This window comes from Corythoichthys intestinalis, chromosome 2 (assembly GCF_030265065.1).
Source record: "Corythoichthys intestinalis isolate RoL2023-P3 chromosome 2, ASM3026506v1, whole genome shotgun sequence".
In the NCBI taxonomy this organism is placed as follows: domain Eukaryota; kingdom Metazoa; phylum Chordata; class Actinopteri; order Syngnathiformes; family Syngnathidae; genus Corythoichthys; species Corythoichthys intestinalis.
In genome coordinates, this window is record NC_080396.1 from 65,340,250 (window position 1) to 65,366,280 (window position 26,031).

Here is a 26,031-nt window from a genome sequence, read left to right on the forward strand (position 1 = left end):
TCTTCTGTATGGTACAAATATCTTTTAATGATGGTATTTTTCTATATACAGTGGTAACTTTCTTTACGAACGTCTCTTCAAATGTTATTTGTTAAGACACGTTTGAACGGGAAAATATTGCCTCTTGTTAAAGAAACTTCAGGTTACGAGAGGCAAAAATACTATACAATACTGTAAAAGATGTATGTACTCCCTGCTTTTAAATGTCACGCCATAAGATCCTGCTGCCCTATTGGTCATAATATGTCCCATCATGCTTAGTAATGAAATTCTGCTCTCCCATTACGTTTTAATTCATGTGTCGCAGTATGATGACATGCAAAGGCGTGACTGTGTTATTGTTGCGGGTCGACTTCCAAATGAGCACAAGGCTCCTCGTGTTTTTGACTCGAATAGTTTTTTTAAGCCCACATTACATTACATTAATAGCACATTAGAACATAGGTCTCCTTCTGCTTTTGTGTCACGAAGAGTGAGATAGGCGATAGGCATAATCGATTTCATGAAAGGACACGGTCTCATTCGAAAGGTAAGATTTTTTTTTTCCCTCCCTTGCATTTCGTTCTATTATCTACTTCATTACAGGTATTAACGGTTTGGTTAGGTTATGTATATGGAATGATTCAAATGTGTTTGGCTGTTGTTTTATTGCGGTTTTACCCCAATTATAAAATTTCATGTGGCTTGTCAGTTGTGCTTGGAACAGATCGGGGCATTTAAAACGCGTCTCTATTTACAAAATGTTCGGACTGCAAGATGCTAAATGGAAAATCACGTATTTCGCAAAAATATATTTTTGCAATGTATTTGAAACGGAACATCGTATTGTAATTAGAGATGTCCCGATTGATCGGCGTCCCGATCGATCGGGTCCGATCACATCACTTTCAAAGTATTGGAATCGGCAAAAAAATATCGGCCATGCCTTTTTTTAATATATATATTTTTTTTAATTAAATCGTTTTCTAATTGTATTTAACGTTACAGACATAATATGTTACACTTATCCAGAGTCTTTAGTTTAGGCTTAAGGTAGGGTTATCAAATTTATCCCAATAACGGCGGTAATTAATTTTTTTAGTAATGTATCACGTTAAAGTATTTAACGCAATTAATGCATGCGCTGCACGACTCACTCACGCAGTGTCGCACTTCATCTGTAATGGCGCCGTTTTGCTAATCTAGAGAGCTAAAAGTCAGCGTAAAATGAGTAGAGAGAATTTTGGCAGCCTTTAGAACCTTATTTTAATAGGCTAAAACCTTACAATCCCCCTCCCTACGATTTGAAATATCATGGGAAGCAATGTGGGGACGTAAGATAACAATTGATCTTTTTCTTATCACCTTGAATTATATCCCATCGCAGAGAAGATATATGAATTGGTAGCACTATGCCCAGTCGTGTTTTCACTTGTCATGGTTCCACTTCCCATCATGCATTGGGCATGGCCTTCAGTATCATTTACTGGAAGCTCAACAAATACACTAGATGGCGATATTTAGTCACAATATACAAAGTCAAGTCTTTCTATCCGTGGATCCCTCTCTCAGAAAGAATGTTAATAATGTAAATGCCATCTTGAGGATTTATTGTCATAATAAACAAATACAGTGCTTATGTACTGTATGTTGAATGTATGTATTCGCCTGAGTTTTATTCGTTTTTTACTTAATGCATTGCCAAAATGTATATGATTGGGAAAAATTAGCGGGAATGATTGGAATTGAATCGGGAGCAAAAAAAAGCAATCAGATCGGGAAATATCGGGATCGGCAGATACTCAAACTAAAACGATCGGGATCGGATTGGGAGCAAAAAAACATGATCGGAACAACCCTAATTGTAATATGCCTATTATGTCTTTTCATATCGCAAAAAAAACAATATATCTATAGTATTGCCCAGCTCTGTTAATAGCTCAATAAGAGATGCTAAATTCTGGCAACTATAATTCATTTAAGTCCATTTCCTAAATAGTGGTAGGATTTTACTTTAGTAAACCCTAAGCCTGAATGCTATTGTTTCTAAGGTTGCAACAACTAATCGATTAAATCGATTACGAAATTAGTTGCTGTCTGCAGAGATGCTAGATGGTATTTAGTAGGAGCTCCCTTTTCAATACTAATTGTTTTCCAGATTAATGAAGATATTTGTTCATTGGTTTTGGTGAACAATGGGTCCAGCAATTAATTAAGAAATAGCATCCTATTAGTAGGGAGGCTTTTGTGTGGTTATCAGAATGAAGTACCTTTGAATTGTCCGGACCACGTGGCTGTCTAACGATGACAAGCCGAGGGGCGCTGGCGTCATCCAGAGTGATGCTCTTCAGTCTGTTGACCAGACGGTCAGGACGTGGAGTCACTACCGGTTTCGGCCCTTCACTGAAACATCAGGGTCAGAGAATAAAATTTGATGTTTAAACTTTTACAAATGATCAGTGGGCTGAATGGAGTCACAAATCTCAAAAAATGGTCCCACCTGACTCGGCGCACGTTGCAGGCACTACATTTTCCTGTGCGTTGATTAAAGACGACTGAGAACTCCACTTCGTCACCAGTCTGGAGCTCCAAGCCATCCTGCACTTCTTTGACATGAAAGAAAAGCTTCTTGCTTTCGCCAACTTCGTATGTGATGAAACCAAACTATGGGAAAAAAAACGCATCAACTTGAGACTAGATTTCTACAGGCAAAACACTTCAATATTGAGGCAATGAGTTTGTGTGTGGCAACAACCTGGTCTTTAACACACTCCACCATGGCTCGGCGCTGGGGAACCACATTACAGGCCATCTTCTGTCCAGTCTGGGATATTGTGCAAACCTGAAATTTGACCAGTTCTCCTTTTTGCAGACAGTCAACCTTGTTAGCCAAACCCATGATTCCAAATGGATAACTTTGGCCTTTTCCTCCACCTGACAACCAACCAAAGAGCAAATAATAATAATGAATATTTTTTTCTTATTAGACAGAAAAACATTGACATTGAACTCTAAGACCAACCTTCTTCAATGACCTCAATAAGCCCTTGATATTCTTTCTGAGAGGGGTCCACACTGCGTATTGGACGGATGACTTTACCTCCATTCACTGTCGTGCTTACATCATCCCCAATTCCATTCACTGAGAACAGTGGATTTGACCATGTTCATTGAATGCTATGACACTGACAACTGCACCCACAAAAACAAGTGAACTCATACCAGCTGCTACTTTGGTGACTTTTTCAGCACTGACTTTATTTCCTTTTCCCTTGGAGAGAGTATACTCCACTGTGTCGCCCAATTCAAGATTATCCAAGTCTCCACACATTTCACTGAAGTTGAAAACAACACACGCTTCAACACATATTTCATTCCTTCGTTGAAGTTTCCATATAAGAATTCAAAATTTTACCTATAGTGAAAAAAGATCTCCTGGTCATGATTTGCAGTCTCAATGAAGCCAAAGTTATCCTTCAGTGTGGCAATAAAGCCTTGCAGTCGCTTGCCACTGTTGGCATTACGGTTCAGGACTCTGATGGAAACAGCAGTCTGCTGGCCGCTTCTTTTCACCTCATTGATAGAGAACTCCACCTAGTGGTTAAAGAGGACCATGTCATACAAAGCTGAAATGGCTTAGTTTGATTTGAATCCCAATGAAATAAGAAACCTCCTTGAAGTTAGCCCCCCCATCAGAAGCAACTTTATAGAAAAATTATGTCATTCGTTTATGCTGAAAAAAAATGTGCTGCTATCTTGAGATATTAAAAATTCTTTTATAGGTCAATCCGAGGTCAATCAGCCCCATATATTGATTTTTAAAAATGATGACATAAATCACATCACCTCCGTCGCGGCTGGCGGAGCGTACCAACTCTCAGAGGGCTGTCCCAACAACTAGTGCAAGCGTAGCGCAAACAAATGGCACTCCTTTGGGTCCATTTTGCAGTAAATGGGGGACTTGAGCTATTAATTTTGAGTGAAGACGTGACTTGCAGCTTGCAAAACATACCCGAAGGGGTGCCATTTGTTTGTGCTACGTTTGCGCTAGTTGCTGGGACACCCTTCTGTTAGGCCCCTCTTGTGTTACCGCAACGGAGGTGCTGCGATCTCAATTTCTATGAAACGATAGCAGCACAAACAAAAATTTTTACAGCACAAACATAGCATAAACGAATGGCACCATTTGGGGTAAGCCTGAACGAAATATCGTTCAAACATCGCCATCGCGATGTGCGCGACAGTCCCATCACAAGGACTTGCGATAGTTTTTATTTTTTTTTAATCCACATACGCCTTGCTTTCTACTCTGAGCACAGCCTCACACCATCCCTCTCCCAGCTCTTTGAACCTCACAGTCACTGCAGCACTTGCTTATTAAAGTTAACGATGCTAGTTGTCTTTGATCTTGCCAAAGAAGCGGACATCACAACGCAGCAAGTGTCAATCATCGTTTAACGTGTTAGTTTCTGGAAAGAAGCCGCTTTGGAATGAATGCGTGTGTGTGGGGACGTTCGTGACATATGAAATAAATGCCAGAAGTGATCATGAGGAGTTTGTAATTTTTACATGTCACACCTAAGGTAGATAAACAGAAGTATTTAATAAAGCCAAGCATTTTTCTACTACAGTACTTTATTCTTGTTCAAAAATTATTTGGTTGGACAGTTATGTTTAAAACTGATCATAATTATTACATTTGAAGTGCTTAAAACCATTTATATATATATAGAGAGAGAGAGACAGAGACAGAGAGAGAGACAGAGATAAATATATACATACACACACACACATTTTTTAAATTCATACTTTGGGGAAAAAGTGAGACAAAAACATGTCATATGTATCTCCTTCCAATGCTAAAGCTGAATAAATACATTGAGCACACACACACACACACAAAAAAAAAAAAAAAATTTGGAGGGCGGGGTGCACGACTTCGAGGTTTTTCACTTATCGCGGCGGGTTCTGGTCCCCATTAACCGCGAAAAACGAAAGATCACTGTACACTGTGGTCATGGTGAGTCATCCATAGTCTTTCCAAACAGCTTTCAAGTCATCTAGTGAAAATTTCTTTAAAAAATTTAATACATATTTTTTTAATATCGCAATATAATATAGCAAACACCCAAAAAATCGCAGCAATAGTTTTTTCCAATATCGTTCAGGCCTAATTTGGGGTCTATTTTGCAATAAATGGGGGGCTGCCTGACATCATCACTCAAAATTAATATCTCATATCTCAAAAACAATAGTACAAACGAAAATTTTGCATTTTTCCCCCTGCTCCAATTACAACACACTGAAGTTTTGCTTAAACATTGAATCTGGAACAAACAAACTTTAAAATAAACACAAGAAATCCAATGTATTTGTCACTTTTCTAGATAAGTTTTGTCTCTCGCCATCTGCAGTTTCAAGTTCCCTGTTAATTGCGATCTTGTTCAAAGGCCAACCACAAAAAAAAAGTATGTACAGTACATTTTCATTCAAGCACAGTTTGCTCCACTTTTGATTTACTTCATGTCAACATACCTTGTAGTGTCAATATTCTTTCATAAGAGCTACAGTACTTGGGCAATGCACACAAGACCCAAGTCCATCCTTTACTTTGACGAACAGATATGCCTCCTACTAGGCCTGAACGATATTGGAAAAAACTATCATTGCGATTTTTTGGGGAGTTTGCGATATTATATTGCGATATTAAAACGAGAAATTTTTCACCAAATAACTTGAAAAGCTCCGTTCGGGATAGCGGCACTGTTGATGAAGAAAAACAGTTTGGTCGCGCTGCCGAGCAGGAGGGAGAGTGAGACACTGTGGAATGTATGTTGTTTTGAAATAAAAATCCGATCCTTTTCACCCGATTCCGATGCTCTGAATAATGGCGCCATCGGCCCAAATTTTTATAACTCAGTTTAATCCAGGATCTGCACACTTGCTGCGTTCATGAAGTAAAACAAAATTTTAAATGTTGAAAAAAAAAAAAAAAAAAAAAAGAATTTGCACGTCCTGCGATGCGACTATTGCGCATGCGCACATTGCGATGGCGATGTTCAAACGATATATTGTGCAGGCTTACCTCCTACCATTCATTCATCTTTCGCATGGCTAATTTATGGTTGTGCAAGTGTAAATTTGGCTGAAGGGAGTTATAGCATAGTTATTAATGACTGCAACAGAGAAGGACGAGGCACTTGTGATCATGACTGACTTGAGCCTTGCAGCTGTAAACGAGGGATTTCTCCCTGCATTTTTGGGACATACAAAATAGCCAATACCGTAGGGACGGTATAACGGAAAATTCTAGCGGTTTTGAAACCATGACGTTTTCATACTACGGTATACCTTGAAATTGGTTATCGGCACATGTCTAGACATGTTATACCTGGTCAAAAATCTAGGAGAGTGACCGATATCTGAATACAAAAATGTAACTGGTAATTTCGGTCTTACATCATTACAGCTTGTACATGTATATACAGTGGGGAGAACAAGTATTTGATACACTGCCAATGGGTTTTCTCATTGGCAGTGTATCAAATACTTGTTCTCCCCACTGTATATAAAATATCCCAAGTTATAGAGTCAGATGATACCTTGTCTCCAACCTGAGGGCGATATCCCCCCTCCAAATCTTTTATATGGTACGCCACAGTGAGCTTCACTCCGCAGTCTTCATACGCAATCACTCCATCCTCAGGTTCCTACAATGAATGGAACAATTTAAATCAAATGTAACATAATAAACTAATATTAATGAGCATGAAGTGGGTAAGTACATGGCTACATGTATCACATGGCAATCAACCTTTATTTAAAAACAATTCTAAAAAAATAAAATTAAAAAATTAGCAATGAACCACACCAAACTCGCAAATCAAAGGAATCATATGATTTAAAAGCTTGTTAAAAATACTGCATGCATGAGAGACCTAAATTGATAATGAACTTGGTCAAGTATAATGGTCATGTAGGCATTGGTAATGATGTTACAGTAAAGTTCTTGTAATCCTAACTATATCTTTCCCAAACAAGTTTGATAAGGACCACCAAAGCCTCAAAGTGAGGTAAAATATATTTTGCAACGTGAAAACATTTATCAACAGCTGTAAATTGATAAAACATAGTATGCATTTTCCCCTTTACCAGCATCAGGGATTACCGCCACTAAAAAGCAAAATATTGTTTAGAATATGCATTATATATTTGCCTGGCACAGCCAGACTATTCTCCCTGTATTTTTCAAACACTGTGAGAAATAGTCTGGGACCCAGCCCATTAACGGCCTCTCGAGCAAGGTACAAACTCAATCGTCCAATCAGATTCGTTTATTTGCGTGACGTGGTCTTAACGAGTAACGTCACTCTTGCGCGCCGAAATTCGTGTCTACAACAACACAGATGGCGAACGGGAGAGCCGAGAATATGTTCCAATCCGCGGTAAAACCAGTTTTAAATTACCAAAAACACATCGAAACAAGTCATTGACAACAGTCATCATGGCTCGCGCTAGCCATGTTGAATAAACTTCTCCATTCTCCGCTCACGCCAATTACTTGTCGCTTTAGCAACGTCACGTTTGCACTCCGCTGTCTGTTTGCTGTGGCTTGCTTCGCCCTCGGAATGTGATCCACCGGCCGGTCGCCAGGCAAATTATATATAGGCGCATAACTTTTTTTTTTTTTTTTTAATTCCACTGACGATGATAGCGGTCAAATCGTGTGGCTCGTTTCATCCGTCTGCTGAGAATTCTGATTATTTTGTCACTCTAGAGGTTCCATCCATTTGAAGTGGAAAGGTTGGCAGGCGACGAACATTTGTTCATTCGTTTTGCCAGCTTTCCCAGTTCAAATGGATAGGAGGTTTATCTCCATCAATAGCAGCAAATGAGTTAATATATTAACATTGTTGAAGTTCTTTCTAATAATAATTCTGCAGCCATCCTTATTAAATTGATATCTCCAAAACTCTGAGTTAATTGATGACCAAATGCATGCCGTCAGCTGCAAACATCAAAAAGGAAATCAACTTCGTAACTGTAAACACTAACCTTGTCTACCATTTTACCCTTAAAAAGAGGAACAGGCGCCAATTAGATCGAAATGTTCTTATCAAGAAAACTGAGATTGAGGATTTGTGTGATATAATTAACTTCAACGACATGCAGTAGGCCTGAGTCCTACCTTGTCTTTTTTCTAACCACAAGAAGAGGGAAGAGGAAGTGGTCATTGAACAAGAAAGCAAAAAGGTAAAAGAAAATGATAAAATCTGAGTAACCCCTTTTCAGTGTAACATCAATTGCCTATATATGTTCAAATTAATGATAGGTAAGTACCTTTTCCTTGCCCTTGCTGGGACTCGCGTTTTTAGCTGTGGCTGACACGCCTTCTTTTTGCACTACCCCGATAAAGCGTTGCTCAGACTGGGTATGAAAGGACACCGTGCCCTTCGGTAGTTTCTTGATGCGTACTGCATGGTTCCTCTGGGCAGACAGCATATCCTTGCAAAGACGAGATCATAAGATTGAGTTACTTTCATTAATTACAAACTTCAGGCAAACCTCAAAGAGCATTAAAGGGAAAATGAAACAAACAGGCACAACAGTAAACTCCACTTCATCAGAGATGTGTAGCTGGCTTTCCTCCAGAACTTCACTGAAGTGGAAGAACATCCGAGCATCACGATCCACACACTTAATGAATCCGAATCCATCACGTATAGCAGCAATCACCCCCTAAAATAACGCTCAACGTTAGTTCAGCGTCTTCATTTACCACCACCACATCAATCTGACTTGCTTACCATTTCACGAGTCTCCTTAGTGATATCAAAGGAGTCTGGGAGGATGTCGATATTTGTGGCTCTCTCCAGCTTGTCTCTGCGGTCAGTGGAAATGTTGAATTGTACATGGTCTCCCTCTAAAAGAGTCACCTTTGACTTTGTGTCCTTTTCACCAAACGGCATTTCTTTGTCAGTGAATCCAATCCGAGCGCTGATACGGCCTGGGAGAGGGTCATTCTGTGCCAGCAGAAGAAAGATCAATTAAAATTAAGGTGCTCTCTATTCAAGCAATTTTCTAAAACAATCAAACTATCAACTTGCCTGATTTTTAGTGGGAACCTTGGGGATGACCTTAGTGACTGTTCCTTCAAATTGTTCAATGCTTATATCTTCAAAGATGACCGTACCTTGAGGGAGAAGTTTCACTTCTGTGGCAACCTCTTTACCCTATAACAACAAGAACACATGGATTAAGAAGTCAGAATACATTATTTGAAGAATTGTGTACATGTTTAGATGGGTAAAAAACTGAAAGGCACCTGTCTGTCTTTGATTGTAAACTCTACATCATCTCCTGCCTGCAGAGCCTCAAGATCACCCTTAAACTCACTGTAGTGAAAAAAGATCTCCTTCACCACATCAGCCCTCTCGATGAAGCCAAAAGCCTCCTGAAATGAGAATAGATGGTTAAAAATACTGAAATATGTCAAAAACTGACATAATTGTAAATAGTTTCCAAGAATTTAGAATATCGGAAAACATTCCACCAAAATGATTTCCATGTATCGTAAAAGACAAATTCTGTAACTTTCCAAAGTATAAGCACATATTTTGGGGGGGAAAATAATTACTAATTGCAGAGGGGTGGTGATATATATATTTCTTTTAAATAAGCTTCAGTTTTATTTATCAGGTATGAACAGATTTCCATGATTGTCATTTGGCAATCAATGAATGTGGTGTTATCATTACTTATATCTTTATCTTGGCAAAATAATATATTTCATCAGGTTTTAAACTGCAGGACCAACCACATTTAACTACGTGAAGATGGCCCCTCCATCAGACGCAAATTTATGTAAAAATGATGTCAAACGTCTGTGCTGTAAAAATTTTCATTTGTGCTGCTATTGTTTGATATATTCATTTTTGAGTGATGGCGTCACTCGCAGCCTTTCCGTATCCAAACTCGAGTGGTTGATGGAGCGTCACAACTCTCTTAATAACAGAAGGGTGTCCCAACAACTAGAACAAATGTAGCGCAAACCATTGGCACCACTTTGGGTCCATTTTGCAGTAAATGGGGGACACAAATGAGCACAAACCAATGACACCATTGCAGTTCCATTCCCCAGTGGATGAGGGACTGCATCACTATAAATTAAAAGCAAAATACAGTGGTACCTCTATATACGAAGTTAATTCGTTCCAGGACCTTGTTTGTAAGTCGAAATGGTCCTACTTTGAGCAAGATTTTCCCATAAGAATACATTATAAATCGATTAATTCGTTCCACAGCTCGAAAACCCACAATAAATCCATAATAAATATTGCTGTTACTATTACAAATGGCAACTACACATGGCAAAACAATTTTAAATAATAATTGGATTATAATAATTCCTGTCATAATGTAACGAATTGGGTTCTAATATGGCGGACGTTTTTGCTGTACCTGAATGCACCACGTGATGGTGAGAGTGCGGTTTTAATTTACTTTCTCTCTTAATGTTTTGTTGCTGGTGTCAACTGCAGCCGACGGTAGGCATGTTGTGTTGCACAAGTTGATGGAATAAATGATTAGAAACATGACGAAGCTGGCGATTTCTTTGGCAATGTTACCACAATAATAATTGTAACCTGGTGAACGGAGGTCGGAGGAGGACCATCGAGATCGACATTCTACGGAGGTATTGTCGAGCCAGTTCGCAGATGCACACACTATACTCATATTTTTCTTTAATTTTCATCTTCATTTCAATTGTAAGTGTCACTTTTTCCTTTCCCCGCCCACTGGCACTAACCTTCTTGGAACCGGTGTTGATTTCTTTTACAAGAAAACTCGCCGTGCATCAGTCTTCCGGCAAAACAAAGAAACTGTGACGGTGTCGTCGGATGTAGAAACAAATGGCGAGTCAAATTTTACGTCGGATGTCGAAAAGATCATGTGTTGAAGCGATCGCATGTCGAGGTGCCACTGTATCGACAAAACCGTTGCAGCACATACAAATTTTTTTCCAGCACAAACGATTGACATCATTTTTGATGGGAGGGCCAACTTCAGGTACCATATTTAAATTCGAGGAAGTCCTTATGTATTCAGTTGTGTGACAATCTATTTAATTATAAGGAATTGGCATACATAAAGACTGCATATTATGAAAACATCAAGCCAAAACAACCTAGGTTTAATAGTTTTCAAACCAGTGCTACTAGAGGTTGCTTTTTGTTTTAAACTCAAGCATTATAACACATGACTATTACCTTTGTAGCGCACACAACTCCCTGGCACCTCATTTGCTTTTTCGTCACAAGTTGAATATTGCGCGCGCTGACTGCACCAGTACTGGGGAAAACAAGAAGTGGATACAGTTTAGAGAGTCTAATTTGAGCAAGGAACCAGTTAAGACAACGGATTGGCTAAAACTCACTGCTTGTTGGTCTCCATATAAAAGCTGACTTTGTCACCAGTGTCCAAGTGGGTATTTCCCTCCACATCATCAGTAGTGTAGGTCAGATAGAACACTTCCTGTAGAAAACACACCACTGGCAAACTTTAATTAAACAGACAAAACATAGGATGCTTCATCACATGTACAAAATCGAATTCAATGTCGAGACCAAAGTAATATGCTGAATCGTTGAAAACATGGAACTATACTGTTAATTACTAGGTAATTCATTCAGTGTACTGCAGAGTGTAAAAAAATAAACTCAATAGGGGCTAGGAATAATAATAGAAACAAAGATTCAGAACTATCAAACATTGTACCCTCACGTAAACATCTTCAAAAGATACAAACACTGGCAAGTGGCCACTCGAGGTGGGTGATATATTCTCAAAATTCTATCACGATATTTAAATACAATTTGCGATGACGATACTTTTGACGAAATGGGAATGAATGCAAATATCCCATATTAAGACATTGACAACTGTGGCTTAGAGTATAGTCAGATGCACCGCATTTTTAAGGGGTGGCAACTTCTGGGTACCTCATGATACGATATGCGATAGAAGGCTCACACGATAACGCTGATCTCACGATATGGCAATACAACAATTATTGATACATTGGTCTTTCTAGGATATTCTACAAAACAAATAATAACAGAAATAGAAGATATTTTCTTACTTCTGCTGTGGATTTGAATGAGTTCACCTCTAGTAGACATCAAGTTCATTTGAATTGGGAGGGTGGCAGCAAATTCGTTCATTCGCTGCCACCCCTCCCAATTCAAAAATATTGGACATCAAAAGCAGCCAATGAGTTAATATTGGGGCATTTCATGTCATTTGAAATGAAAATGAACAGGGAGTGACTTGAATTGCTCACAAAACTGGCTGTGAATCCTCAGGTTTCAGTGCCAGTGACTGCGCTAGATGTCCAATCCAGTCAAAGTGAATTGAATGTCTAGCACCGTGAATGTCGACCAGTGTTTTATCGTAGACACGATTATAAATGGAAGATTTTGGGAGCAACTTCTTTGTCCCCCAAGGTGACACTTTTTTTTAAAAAACAATATAGTGATTCTTGGTGGGAGCATAGCCATCACTTTCTGATGCACAGGTTTCAGTGGCATTCACTAGAGATGTGATTCGGCACTGCCCTCACGATTCGATTACGATTCGGAGGGCCACGATTCGATTCAATTCAGAGGGTCACGATTCGATTCAATTCGGCAATGCATTGCGATGCATTAAAGCTCGGGATGCATTAAAATTCTAAAGCAAAGCATATTTTTCGTGAATCATGAGGCAACACAAGCGGTCAGACATTAAGCGGTCAGGTTCGGGCTCAAGATCTAGGCCAGGGGTGGGCAAACCGGTCCTCGAGGGCCGCAGTGTAAATTAAGGTACAGTATGTCTTGCATACAGTCGCGCAAATAAGTATTTAGTCAACCACCAATTGTGCAAGTTTCCTACTTGAAAAGATTAGAGAGGCCTGTAATTGTCAACATGGGTAAACCTCAACCATGAGGAATAGAATGTGGGGGAAAAAAATCACATTGTTTGATTTTTAAAGAATTTATTTTCAAATTAGAGTTGATAAGTATTTGGTCACCTACAAACAAGCAGGATTTCTGGCTGTCAAAGAGGTCTAACTTCTTCTAACGAGGTCTAACAGGCTCCACTCGTTACCTGTATTAATGGCACCTGTTTTAACTCATTATCTGTATAAAAGACACCTGTCCACAACCTCAGTCAGTCACACTCCAAACTCCACTCGACTGATCTGTGTAAAGGAAAGAATGAATGGGGCCATGTATGAGATTTTGAGTGAAAATCTCCTTCCATCAGCAAGGGCATTGAAGATGAGACGTGGCTGGGTCTTTCAGCATGACAATGATCTCAAACACACAGCCAGGGCAACAAAGGAGTGGCTTCGTAAGAAGCATTTCAAGGTCCTGGAATGGCCTAGCCAGTCTCCAGATCGCAACCCCATAGAAAATCTGTGGAGGGAGTTGAAAGTCCGTGTTGCCCACCGGCAGGCCCAAAACATCACTGCTCTAGAGGAGATCTGCATGGAGGAATGGGCCAAAATACCAGCAACAGTGTGTGAAAAGCTTGTGAAGAGTTACAAAAAAGCGTTTGGCCTCCGTTATTGCTAACAAAGGGTACATAACAAAGTATTGAGATGAACTTTTGGTATTGACCAAATACTTATTTTCCACCATGATTTGCAAATAAATTCTTTAAAAATCAAACACTGTGATTATCTGTTTTTTTTCCACATTCTGTCTCTCATGGTTGAGGTTTACCCATGTTGACAATTACAGGCCTCTCTAATATTTTCAAGTGGGAGAACTTGCACAATTAGTGGTTGAATAAATACTTATTTGCCCCACTGTATGTAGGAATTACATGTAACTTAGTTAGGTAGATAATTCAGGAATAAATTGACACTTTACCCCATTTCGTTCATAACAAACACTTCCAGTTGGCACCTGGCCAGGTGCAGACTTCCCATCTATATTTCCATGAATTGAGGAGACGACCTATAGAAAACATGGAAATTATTTAATAAACATCTTTGACAATTTCAGCAGTTTTTAATCTAGAATTAAGTTGAAAACACAAGACACAAGGCTCACTACTACCGGTAAAATAAACAAAAAACAAAAGTGCACTCTCTTAGTGACAAACAGGCACAGCAATCAGCTATCTAGCAGCATAGGGGATTAAACATCGCTTAAGCTCAGCTCTGATTGTGAAGCATTACGCAAAGAACGGGCTGCTCAACAACCATCCCATATTTCAATGCCAGTAACGTAAACCAGATCTGATACCCTGTCACAGGCCTCAATCAAAACTACTCATTCTTCTAATGTTTGTAGTTATTTTACATTTTATCAGTATATGATGTAAAATGTTGAATTTGAATAGCTGTCTTAAGCTTTTAAGCGCAGTCTTAAAATGATTTATGTGTGATCTCCTAAATGTTGATAACATCAGTTATGTCACTCCATTATTCATTTTTTGAGTTCTTATTCAAATCACACTAAATACGTAGCAAAAGGAGGCCAACTCTGGTATGTTTTATTCACTACAGTTGAAAGACTCCTAAATTATCATATACGAGTTGCTAAGAGCACTCCCCCACAATTACAAAGCTCTTAAGCATGACTTTTATGCTTCCTGTGGCAAACATGCTTACATAAAATAAAGTACTAACATGTATAGCTGTATAAGTAGCTGTGCTGCGGCCGTCTGTCTCATAATACAAAATTGGCAGGGGATGATCTCATGCACTTTTAACAAACACTTGGAAATGAAATAGGGCTTCAGGTTTAAAGACAAGGACAGAACCAAATATAAAACGGTGTTCCTTAACTGGATGAATATAACCATGCAGCACAGTAAAGGGATAGACGTGCAGGTCTGGCCCCACCTGGCCTGAAATGCGCTCCTCTGGCAGCACCTCTGGCTTAATCTTTAGCAGCTTCACTGCTATGGGCTTGCCAGTGCGCCTGTCAGAGGACACCTCAAACTCAACATCATCTGCAAAGGGAAAAAAAGCAGGGGAAAATAATCATTTACTGCAGCCAGAAATAAGCACAAACATTTCTGTGGGTTCAGTGTTCCTCACCTCCTATTTTGAGGTCCTGCAGGTTGCCATTGTACTGTGAACAGTGGAAAAAAAGACGAGCCTGACGTTCAGAGCACTGGATGAACCCATATGAAGTCAGAAGCTTCTCTATTACACCCATCTCTCTAATGCCAGGACCTGTGCCATTAGCGTAAGCGGTGTGTCCATTGTTATGAAGCATGCCTGGGTCAAAACTCATCTGTGGAAAAGGAACGTGTTTTGAGATATCAGAGAAAATAACAAGCAAAAAATGCATACAATTATAAGGAATCTCCTGCAAACCTTCAAAATGAAAAAAAAAAAAAAAAAAATACAATGACATGCACACAGCAAACTTTAAAAAAGGTGGAAAGGGAAGGAGGTGGGGAAAAAGCAAGTCTCATTTTGAGCAACAGAGTGTCAGGGCAAACTCAGACAATCAATTGATAACTGAATTCAACGAAAATTCTAATTCTACACATACAGTATAAATACAAAGTGTTGCACCACAGTTTTAGTAGTATGCTATGCAGTGCAGACAACTTTTCAATTTGCCTGTCAAGTCATTAGTACAGTAACAAAAGTAATTAAGATCTTGTTTTCGAACATGAAAGCTGTTCACCCAAATAAGACAGAGGTCTTGCGCAGGCAGGATCTGGTCCGGACAGAGATACAGACATGCTTTTCATCAAAGTAAACCTTTCATCAGCTTAGTTACACAAATGCTTAATAAGAGACAAAACCTTTGGAGGTTATATTGTTGTCGTACAAAAGGGAATTCACAAATATTAGCATTCATTGGCTGACTCCCACAGAATAGAATGATGACCGAAAACTTAATTATAAAGCAATAGTGCTGCAACAATTAATCTATTAACCCGAGCAATTTATTAACCCGAGCAATTCGATAACAAAAAAACTTCGAATCAAATTTTGCAGCTTTGAGGATTCGTTTAATTAGAGTGGCGTTCTAATGGTTTGTTTCGAAGGTGTTTGCATTTAGTTTTATTGACTTGGGTGGATACAGTGCCCTTTAGTGGCAACAGTGAATATGACAACTTGTCTAACAGCTGAATCAAACTGCTCCCCTTTTTAGGCCAATATAAGGGTCTAAGCTTTTGTTGGAGCTAATATGTTTGTTTATGCATTTGTAATCTATATTAGAAGAATATTCATATTTTTTCTGAGGGAATGTGTTTTAATGATATGTTAAGAGCTTTGTAAAAGAAAAAAAACATTAGCGTTTTATAGCATTCAAGTTAGCGAACTTTTGCTATGCAAGTTAGCTAATTGGTGTACATCCATCCTCATTTATTATTTCTCTTAATACCGTTTGAGACTAAGCTCTGATATTATAATTTAGTTTTCAATGCATTTATTTCTCTTGTGAAAGTGCAACGCTGCTTAGTTTGAGGAAACTTGGGAATTTTATTTTGTATTCGCATTTAAGGTTTTTTTAAAAGTGCAATCTTGGCAAGCCAAAATAAATACTGCAAGTATAAACACTTGTTTCTTTCGTTTTACATCTCCTAAAATGTATTCTGCAAGGCATTAAATCAGGCGTGCCTATCACGTGTATTGTAATAGACCAGTCGATCGCAACACTAGTGTGGGTAGCTCGCAGCATTTTTTTTTTTTTTTGTACATAGGTAGCTATGTTGTGTGAGCAACTTTTTTGGGTTATGCAGCATCCTCCAGTGTTAAAGTGGATTGCGGGAGGTTGTCTCCTTGAAAAGTCGCTTTTGGAGCAAAAATGTATGAGCACCTCTGCATTAAATGCTTGTAATCCAATTACTCGATTATTCAAACTAACTAATCAATAAATTAATCGATTACTTAATTGATCACTGCAGCCCTAGAAGAAATTTGAGAGTTTGGCCGCGGTTAATGGTTAAATGCATGGTTAACCAATGAGAGGGTGCTTTAAAATGACTGCTAAAACATTTTAGAGCAATCGATAATTTGAATATTTCCATGCTTTTAATCAAAAAAGCATGACATGGTTTCAACAGTGTGGAAAATGCATAAACGAATTCATTGAGTCATTCATTCATTTGGTCGGTAACATATTAGAAAAAAGGCAAATGCCTTGGTAAGGGATGTCGCCGATCAATCAAGATTTACAAGAACATTGTTTTATACTATGCAACGCCACCAGTAGACGAGCATATATGCCATCTGTCGTGGGAAAACAACACTAAAATAGATTCATCTAAAACACAGGTGTCAAACAGATTCCAGAAAGGGCCTAGTGGGTGCAGGTTTGCTTTCCAACCAATGAAGACCTTTTCACCAATTAGATCTTTTACATGTGTAATCAGTTAAACTTTGTCAGGTGCTGCTTGTTTCAGCAGGAAGTTCATTGGTTAAACTCTCTGCGCGTTATCGGTTGGAACAAAATCCAGCACCCACTAGGCCCTTTCTGGAATCGGTTTGACACCTGTGATCTAAAAGTATGTCTGAAATATGGAAGTATTTTACATTTCTATCTGCTTTTTTCCCCCCTCAATACATTCAGTATCAGCAGATCCACAAAGAACGGCAAGTATTTTTCAATTTGTTTTTTTTTTAAAAGAAAATGGGGCTCCGACAGCTCCGAAACTTAATGTGACAGGGAAACCACGATCAATTACAGATTCCGCACCCAAAGATTAGTGACGAACAGCTGTCAGACCTACAGTGCATCACAAAAGTGAGTACACCCCTCACATTTCTGCAGATATTTAAGTATGTCTTTTCATGGGACAACACTGACAAAATGACACAATGAAAAGTAGTCTGTGTGCACCGTGTATAATAGAGTTAATTTATCTTCCCCTTAAAAATAACTCAAAATATAGCCATTGATATCGAAACCCCTGGCAACAAAAGTGAGTACACCCCTTAGAAACTATGTACATCTCTAAATGTCCAAATTGAGTACTGCTTGTCATTTTCCCTCCAAAATGTCATGTGACTCATTACAGGAGTGCTGTCAGCATTGCTGCAGAGATTGAAGACGTGGGGGGTCAGCTTATTAGTGCTCAGACAATACGCCGCACTCTACATCAAATTGGTGTGCATGGCTGTCACCCCAGGGGGAAGCCTCTTCTGAAGACGGTACACAAGAAAGCCCGCCCGTCTAATCAGACCATAGGACATGGTTCCAGTAGTCCATGTGCTTTGTTGACATGTCTTCAGCAAACTGTTTGCGGGCTTTCTTGTGTATTCCAAATCCCAGTAAAAAAAATTACAGAACCAGTCCACATCCTTGGTTAAACATGGTTTTAGAACACCACACAATTTTCATGCCGGTATGTAAAGTCACCCAATAGATTATGGTTTTAGAAAACTAAAAATCAACATTGACACCCAGCATGCCCTCTTACTGATCTCTGGTACAAGGGAGTCCGCTTGTGTTTTTTACTTCCTGACTGGGGGTGGCAAGAGACTGAGGAGGAGCGAGGAATAGACATGGGAGTGATAGAGGTAGATGGCCCAGTGTTGCGAGCCCCAGGGGGCTCGGAAGTACCTCTTTCCCTGTCTGACATTCTGGCTTGGCTATGCTGTTTAAAGAGGAGCATTTTAACATTTACCTATTTTTGCACGGACAATAGAATGCAATTATTCAAAATCTCATGCCATCCACATTTCGCTAAAATGTTACAGTATTTTTCGGACTACAAGTCGCAGTTTTTTTTTTCTTCATATTTTGGCCAGGGGAGTGCCTGTTACTCTGGAGCAATTTATGTGTGAAATTATTAACATATTATATCATTTCACATGCCACAAGAGGATGCTCAAGGTCTTTGTTTCAACAGTGACAGTAACTTATAAAAGCAAATAAAAACAACTGAGAAGGGCTGAACAAAATGGCACTGAAAACAAATCAGATTCTGCAGATTGCAAGCTGCAGGTGGAGAAATATGCAGCCGAAAACAGTAGTCGAGCAGAAGAAAGTTTGGAGTTATTTATGCGTTGTTTAAGCGTCACATAACGTTAGCATAAACTTCCCCCAAAAATGCGATTTATCCTCAGGTGCGACTCATAGTCCGCAAAAATATGGTACCTAATTTTTTTCCCTGTACATGGCATCTACCCAATTGCCAAATTACAATTTAGAATTTGGCAAAGAATGCCAAAAGGCTATGGAAAAACCTGCAAGAGAACAAGCAAAAAAAGCAGCCCCAAACAAGTTCCAGCTGTCACATCACAAAATGATTATTTTCCCTACAGTTAAAAAATAAAATCAACTTCAGTCAGTTTAATAAAATATTACAAAACCAGTGTCCCGTTACTGTAAGAATAGAAATACACTTCAGAGGGAAAATCGAAATGATAGGGCAAACTGCAGTGCATCTACAGTGGAGAAAGGTGATAGGTAATGGGTTATGGGAATAGCGGGGGAGGGGAGTGGGGGTCCAAGATCAGCCTCTTTTGTTGTTCCAGGAATGAATAACAGTCCCATATATGGTTTGGGTTCTCATTTAATTTTTTTTGTCCATTAAACGTGCGAGCAAAATCAATCTTCGGTGGCCAACAGCCAAATATCACACATTTTCTTCGTCTTGATTTACGTACAGTGATTTGCCAGCCTGTAGATGAAAAGATGAAACTTCTGATTTTTTAGGGTGCGGGCGTAGATCGACATTGGCAGAGAGTTAGGAAACTTCAGAATGTTACATGTATTTTACTCTTCATTGCAGTCACCCTGGAGCAATACCCCTTACAGAGGCTAGTCTCTGGAGCCCAGATGGAAGGGGGTGGAATGTTGTAGGCCATTTACAGCAAAGAGATGCGGTTGCAAGGCAGTCTGATGGGCATTCGATGAGAAGGGTGGTGGATGGGCATTCGATGGAAGGCAAGACGGTGGGGAATTTTAGAAAATATGTGGCAAGGTGGAACTTACAGATCGCCCATATGGCGAAAGGCTGAGTCCGGCATGGGAAGTGCTGCTCAGGTCAGCGCTAACAAACGTGGTGGGTGGCGACGCAGGCATGGTAAATTCAACAAAGCCTTTCCAGGGGCTGCCCATATTTTCCCATAAACTCAAATCACACTTGTCAATTTGGATGAGTGTTTGTATGTTTTTTTGTTCTTAGTTTTCCTTGAGGGTAAATGAATAGTTCTAATGCCACCCCAATGATACACCGCTGGATGTCTGTAGGGGTAAAAGAGGAACAAACAAGATGGGTGAGGCATAAAAGGTCAGCCGGCCACAGTTTCACAAACAAACAAAGGAAACCGTGTGCGGGCTCTCTCTTGACAGGGCAGTCTAGAGAATGTTAAAAACTAACACTCAGGAGAACATGGCTTGAAAAAACAGCACTATACGTGCAAGGTGGCATCTACCAAAGGCAAACTGTGCTCTACTGTTGATGACTGGCTTTGGTAACTATCACCTAAGAATCTATTAACATTTTATAGATGACTACGTTTCACTGGTTCAAACGATTTCACAAAATTACCAGAAAAAAAAAAAGCAACTTTTGTGAACCCTGAGGCATGATTCAAAGGAAAACCCAGTACTGTAAAGTCGATGTCTTCTGAATAAGGTCTCATTTTTTCCCTTATGTTCACATTTGAAGATATTTTCACATAGTACTATGGTACAAAACTTTGAAGTGGAAACCCAACAGCCATACACCAAGGTAAATGCATCTGTGTGGTACTGTGCCCGGGAGAGAAGTGCAAAAGTACTGCCGATGAAAGCGTAGTACAGCCTTGGGGAAGAAGAGCTCATTCCACTCTTTTTCATTTAACTGTTGCCTAACGTTTATATTACCGTAATGTTAAGTGGTTCCTTTTGTAAGTAATTCGTATCTGGTGTGCTATAAAGTTGTAAGGTTGTTTTTTTTTTTTTAACACCAGCACAGTACTGGCATATCTTACCACACTAATTGTTAATTGCTTCATATGTTAGATGCCAACACTTTGAATATAGAACATTTTTATGCTGTCATTTTCAAATTTGTGAGAAATACCGCTAATGTAACCAAACATTGGCGGCATTGTTGTTTTCATCAACAATGACAATAACTAAAATATTTCGTCAACAACTTTTTCATGACTATGACGAGCTAAAAACAAGGCTTGGGAGACAAGAATATAATGAGATGAATGCCAGTTTTCTTCTGACGAGACGAAAATGACAGTTTTTTGGTCATGTTCACAATGCGTGACATTTCCATATTATACGTGGTGTCCGTCAGTTTGCATCGTAGCAGTGTTTGGGTCGTGTCACTCATGTGAGCTGTGCTGCTCCTCTCCCTCACTCTTCTTCCCAGAGTTTAGGATGGGTTTAAAGCTAGACTGTGCTCCATCTTGCTTGTTTGGAAACACATGGTAAGATTTGTTTTTTTACCTTGGCAAAAGAGAATATGCAATGTTGCTTTAGCCTTTAAAGGTCTGTGGAGAGTCATCATCACACGCCGTGTTAGCATAGCCTTCGCGTTAGCATTAGCATCAACTTTTTTGTTTGTTTGTTTTTTTGCATACAGTTCAGAGCTTCTAGGTGGGTTTATCTATAAATATTGTACTACTAGTCCTGCTGAGTGTGTATTATCATTACAAAGTTGGTGTTGTCCTTGTATAACGCTACAATATGTGCTAGTCTGTGTACGTTCATTTGAAAAGAACCTTTATTTTTGGGGGGACAGAACTTTTGAATTTTACAGACGAAAACATTGAGTGACTGTCGTCTAAAACTGGAAATTTGTATGAGAGTTCATCGACTAAAACTAGACGAAGATTAACACATTTTGAATTGACTAAAATATGACTAAGACTAATAAGCATTTTCATCCAAAAAGATGAAGACAAAAATTAAAGGAGCTACCAAGCAACAACACTCACTGGTAGCTGTTGTTACCTGAAAAATGCTTGAATAAAGGCACCAAATGATTAAAAGAAAACCACTAAACCCTGCTTTGTTTTAAAATCTAATTAAAAAATCAGGAAGAAATAAGAAAAATGAGAGCAAATGTGATGCATAACTAAATACAGGTTATTTTATGTTAGGCATGAAATCAATGAAGACCCACCTTTTTATGTTCTCTTGTAAGGCAATTCCTTCGTTCTTGATGACTAATCAGTTCTTGCAGATCTCTTCATACACAGTCCGACACAAATAATCACGCACACACACTTGTTACAGGTTTGTGGCACAAGTTGTAGATGCTTGCATCAAGCAAAAGCAGAAAGTTATGTAGCGCAAAAAGAAAAAAAAAGACAAAAGCAGGTAGAAAAAAAAACTGCTTCCCAAAAAATGTTTGATGAAAACAGTGGATGAGGAGAGTAGGTTTAAGAGTGGGGAGTTATGGGAAAAATAAAATAAAATAGCAGACAGCAGCTCACTCCACACCCCAGGGTTTGAGTTGGTGGTGTGGTGAGGATGAGGAGAGCTAGGAGCAGCGTTGGGACGTGTGCTTTGTCAAAGCTGTTGAGTAGGCACAAACTTCTGGTTTCAGATCAGTTGTCGTCTTCCCACAATTGATTTGGGTGTAGAATTGCTTCTTTTCTGCTTAGACTGCCTGATGTTGGTTTTTGGTCAATTCAGGATTTGGTTGCTTATGTTGTTTGAAACCCTTGAAATGATCGTGGATCCAACGGGTCTTGGAAGTTGCAACGTTGCTTGTTTTGCTTTGGAAGTTTCTCTTCGGTTTCTTTCTTACGATCTGAACTTTGAAGCAGTTGCGGATGGTACAAAAAAATTCAGTCCCGTTTTACTTCATACTGTTGGGAAGAAGCACAATGATACATTAATAGGTATGATAAATTAATATTGTAAGGAAAATAACAGATAAACCAAAATATTACAAACTACAGCAGTATTTTAAACTTCCACTGACCTTAGGTCATTGAATAGTATATGTTAACTATATGTAATGTTGATCATTTGTTTTGTCAATGAAAGCAAACTACTCATGGGATTGACCTAAAATGTTGATATTTGTCGGAATATTTGGACTATGAGAAATAGTCTGGCCGATAAAGGGACTTTAAAAAAAATTTTAAAATAAAAATAAAGCCCATAAAAAAGGATTTTGATCAGGCATCTGTGTGGGCAACTGTGGCCATCCCTGACTGAGGGTAGGACCCTGGAAGGACCTTCCAGCAGCTTTAAGGCAGGTTGCTACAGGAAACTACAGGCTTGCCAGTTTTGTAAATATTGTAACGTATTTATCTTGCATGAGAGAATATGCAATGTTGCTTTAGCCTTTTAAGGTGTTTACTGAGTGATCCTTACATTCTAAATGTAACTTGTAGCGTTAGCATAACATTCAAGTTAGCATTAGCTTTAGCATGGCGAGCATCCTCTTGAACTATCACTCTCACTTGATTACATCTCGTCGTGACGTCCTGGTGGGTTTAATTTAATGAAAATGTACTGTTCTTGCAGGGTTTGCATAATAATAATAATAATACTAAAAATATATATTCATTGGTTTGGTAGCACTAGACCAAATTAATGCTTTAAGTCCATGGTCGTCATTGTAAATTTGAAGCTGTTGAAGCATTGAAAGAAAAAAAAAAAAAGCCTTTCATAAACTACGTGCTTTAAAAATATATATATTGGCCTCAAATATTGGCTTACAAAATCGGCTATGGATATCGGCAATCGGCCGAATTTTTTTTTTTTTTTTTTTAGATATTGGCATCTGAAAATCCCATATCGGTCAACCTCTAATGCACATTGATTTTTCACTTGGAATCCACATGTGTATAGACAATCAAAAACAATATTAAAATGCAGGCTTGGGAGTACTACGGTATACTGCAATTTCGCGGCGAGACGTCCTCCACAATGCTCAGTACGCTTGTGCAAACATCCGCACGCATGCGCACATTGGCTAAAAGCGCTGAGTACTCACTATTTTTGCTTTTATTGAGTTTATTACCTTTTCAATATGGAGTCACAGGAGTGCCAAAATTAAAAATAAATAAATGAATAGGTAAATAAACGAACGAATAAATAAATATAAAGAGAAATATATAAATAAATAAAAATATAACGGTATACTTTGTAATTGACATTTACTTTTGGTCATTAACAACCACAAACGGAAAAAACAATGACAATATTTTTCATTGACTTTTACTTTCTGTCATTGAACACCACAAACGGAAAAAACAATGGCAATTGTAGTTTTTGCCTTTGCCTTTTCTGTTTGGCTTTCACATTGTCATTTGTCGATCGCCTTTCCTCTTTGGGAATGTAAATGGCAAATGCGCAGAGAAACGGTCTGTCAGTCAAATGACGTTGGGAGGGGCTTTCCAACCAGGAATAATAGTCGATATTCGATAACTGATTATTCCTGGTTTAACTTTCCGCACATGCGCCGTACGGCTACCCAAGCGCGACCGCGGCTGTTTTGTGTGACTGCACTACGCCACTTCCTCCAATGTCGTCATGATTATAACGCGAAGATTCGGACATCGAAAATAATTATTCTTTGAATGGTCTGGCATGTGTGTCGAATAATATATTTTATAATATATTTTTTTTACCGGTCTAGAAAAATGTATTTCTATCGTTAAATCTATCACGTAAAAAGTCTATCCATATCCATATCTATCCAGTCTATCCTATCCATAAAAACCGCACGTGCAACTCGATAACCGACATCACTTTCCTTCAGGTAAACTAGGAATAATCAGTTATCGACTACTATTCCTGGTTGGAAAGCCCCTCCCAACGTCATTTGATTGACAGACCGTTTCTCTGCGCATTTGCTATTTGCATTCCCGAAGAGGAAAGGCGATCGACAAATGACAATGACAATGTGAAAGCCAGCAGAAAAGGCAAAGGCAAAAAATACAATTGTCATTGTTTTTTCCGTTTGTGGTATTCAATGACAGAAAGTAAAAGTCAATGAAAAATATTGTCATTGGTTTTTCCGTTTGTGGTTGTTAATGACCAAAAGTAAATGGCAATGACAAAGTACACCGTTATATTTTTATTTATTTATATATTTATTTCTCTTTATATTTATTTATTTACCTATTCATTTATTTATTTTTAATTTTAGCACTCCTGTGACTCCATATTTCAATGCCCCAAAAATACTATTGCATGTTTTACCCTCACATACTTTCAACCATTGTTTTTTTGTGTTAGCTTTGAAGCATTTGACCACATTAGTCACATAGCATATTTAAACCATCCTTATTTGATATACTGTAACTACATTTAAGTATTTACTTAAGGCATTTTTTTAGTAAGTTCTGCCTGTATGCATCTAAACAAAACAAGTTGAAAGGGCATGGTCGTACTTTGGGTGTCAAATTCGCATCTTGTAAGACGGTTCGCCGATGTAGCACATTTTGGCAGAACAACAGTTGATTTAAAAAAAAAAATTTAAGTCACATTTTAAGGGATTTTTGAAATTCAAACAGACTGCGAAAAATGGAAAAAAAAAAAAGGTATCTCTCAAAAAGATCATTACTGAAACGGAAACGGAATAACGTGTTATTACGATATGTGTATTGTGTCACTTCATATCGCAATATACTTATACATCAATAATAGTGCCCAGCTTTAGTTGAAACGCTCCACTGTACTCTCCGGTTCTAAAGAATGTCTCAAAATAGTTATGGTTTTGTTTTTAACCAAATAAGTAAGGGTTTGTTTTTAAGTGTCATATGACATGGCAAAAGTGCAACACAAAAGTGCACTTATTCACTATTCTGATAAGATTGGATTTTTCATTTGCTGGACTTTTTTATCATTCTGCTTTGTCCACCGAAGGTATCTGATCAGTACTCAATTCCAGCACACACTCAAAATCAAGTGAAATTAAAGGGTACCTGTTCCCAAAAAATGTGATCAGGAGTCAGGAAGTACCCTCATTTATAAACTACAATGGAAATAGTTGGCAACACTGGGTATGCCCATACAATTTCATGCCATTGTATATTCTGTCACACGCAAAGGGGACGTGCCATTGCGTGTCTTGGGAGGCCTGACTCACAATATTAAAATAGGTTCTCCCCAA

At 38.7% G+C, this 26,031-nt stretch overlaps 1 protein-coding gene across 4 annotated transcripts in view; it reads right to left on the reverse strand.

Moving 5' to 3' along the window:
- Window positions 1-26,031, reverse strand: part of csde1 (cold shock domain containing E1, RNA-binding) — a 38,583-nt gene that overhangs the window by 1,482 nt on the left and 11,070 nt on the right. The window contains exons 2-21 of one of the 4 annotated variants that reach the window (XM_057824792.1): window positions 22,078-22,768; window positions 19,944-20,195; window positions 18,424-18,600; window positions 15,077-15,275; window positions 14,879-14,988; window positions 13,899-13,985; window positions 11,417-11,514; window positions 11,250-11,331; window positions 9,305-9,433; window positions 9,087-9,212; window positions 8,787-9,002; window positions 8,578-8,718; window positions 8,320-8,484; window positions 6,582-6,689; window positions 3,395-3,573; window positions 3,202-3,314; window positions 3,002-3,121; window positions 2,735-2,913; window positions 2,480-2,643; window positions 2,250-2,382 (exon numbers count right to left, since the gene is read on the reverse strand). In XM_057824792.1, coding sequence (XP_057680775.1) covers window positions 2,250-2,382; window positions 2,480-2,643; window positions 2,735-2,913; window positions 3,002-3,121; window positions 3,202-3,314; window positions 3,395-3,573; window positions 6,582-6,689; window positions 8,320-8,484; window positions 8,578-8,718; window positions 8,787-9,002; window positions 9,087-9,212; window positions 9,305-9,433; window positions 11,250-11,331; window positions 11,417-11,514; window positions 13,899-13,985; window positions 14,879-14,988; window positions 15,077-15,275; window positions 18,424-18,600; window positions 19,944-20,069 — 2,652 coding nt within the window. In that variant the 5' untranslated portion in view covers window positions 20,070-20,195; window positions 22,078-22,768. Of the gene's footprint in view, window positions 1-2,249; window positions 2,383-2,479; window positions 2,644-2,734; window positions 2,914-3,001; window positions 3,122-3,201; window positions 3,315-3,394; window positions 3,574-6,581; window positions 6,690-8,319; window positions 8,485-8,577; window positions 8,719-8,786; window positions 9,003-9,086; window positions 9,213-9,304; window positions 9,434-11,249; window positions 11,332-11,416; window positions 11,515-13,898; window positions 13,986-14,821; window positions 14,989-15,076; window positions 15,276-18,423; window positions 18,601-19,943; window positions 20,196-22,077; window positions 22,769-26,031 lie in introns of all 4 variants that reach the window. The other 3 variants (XM_057824785.1, XM_057824803.1, XM_057824812.1) reach the window with 3 other exon arrangements.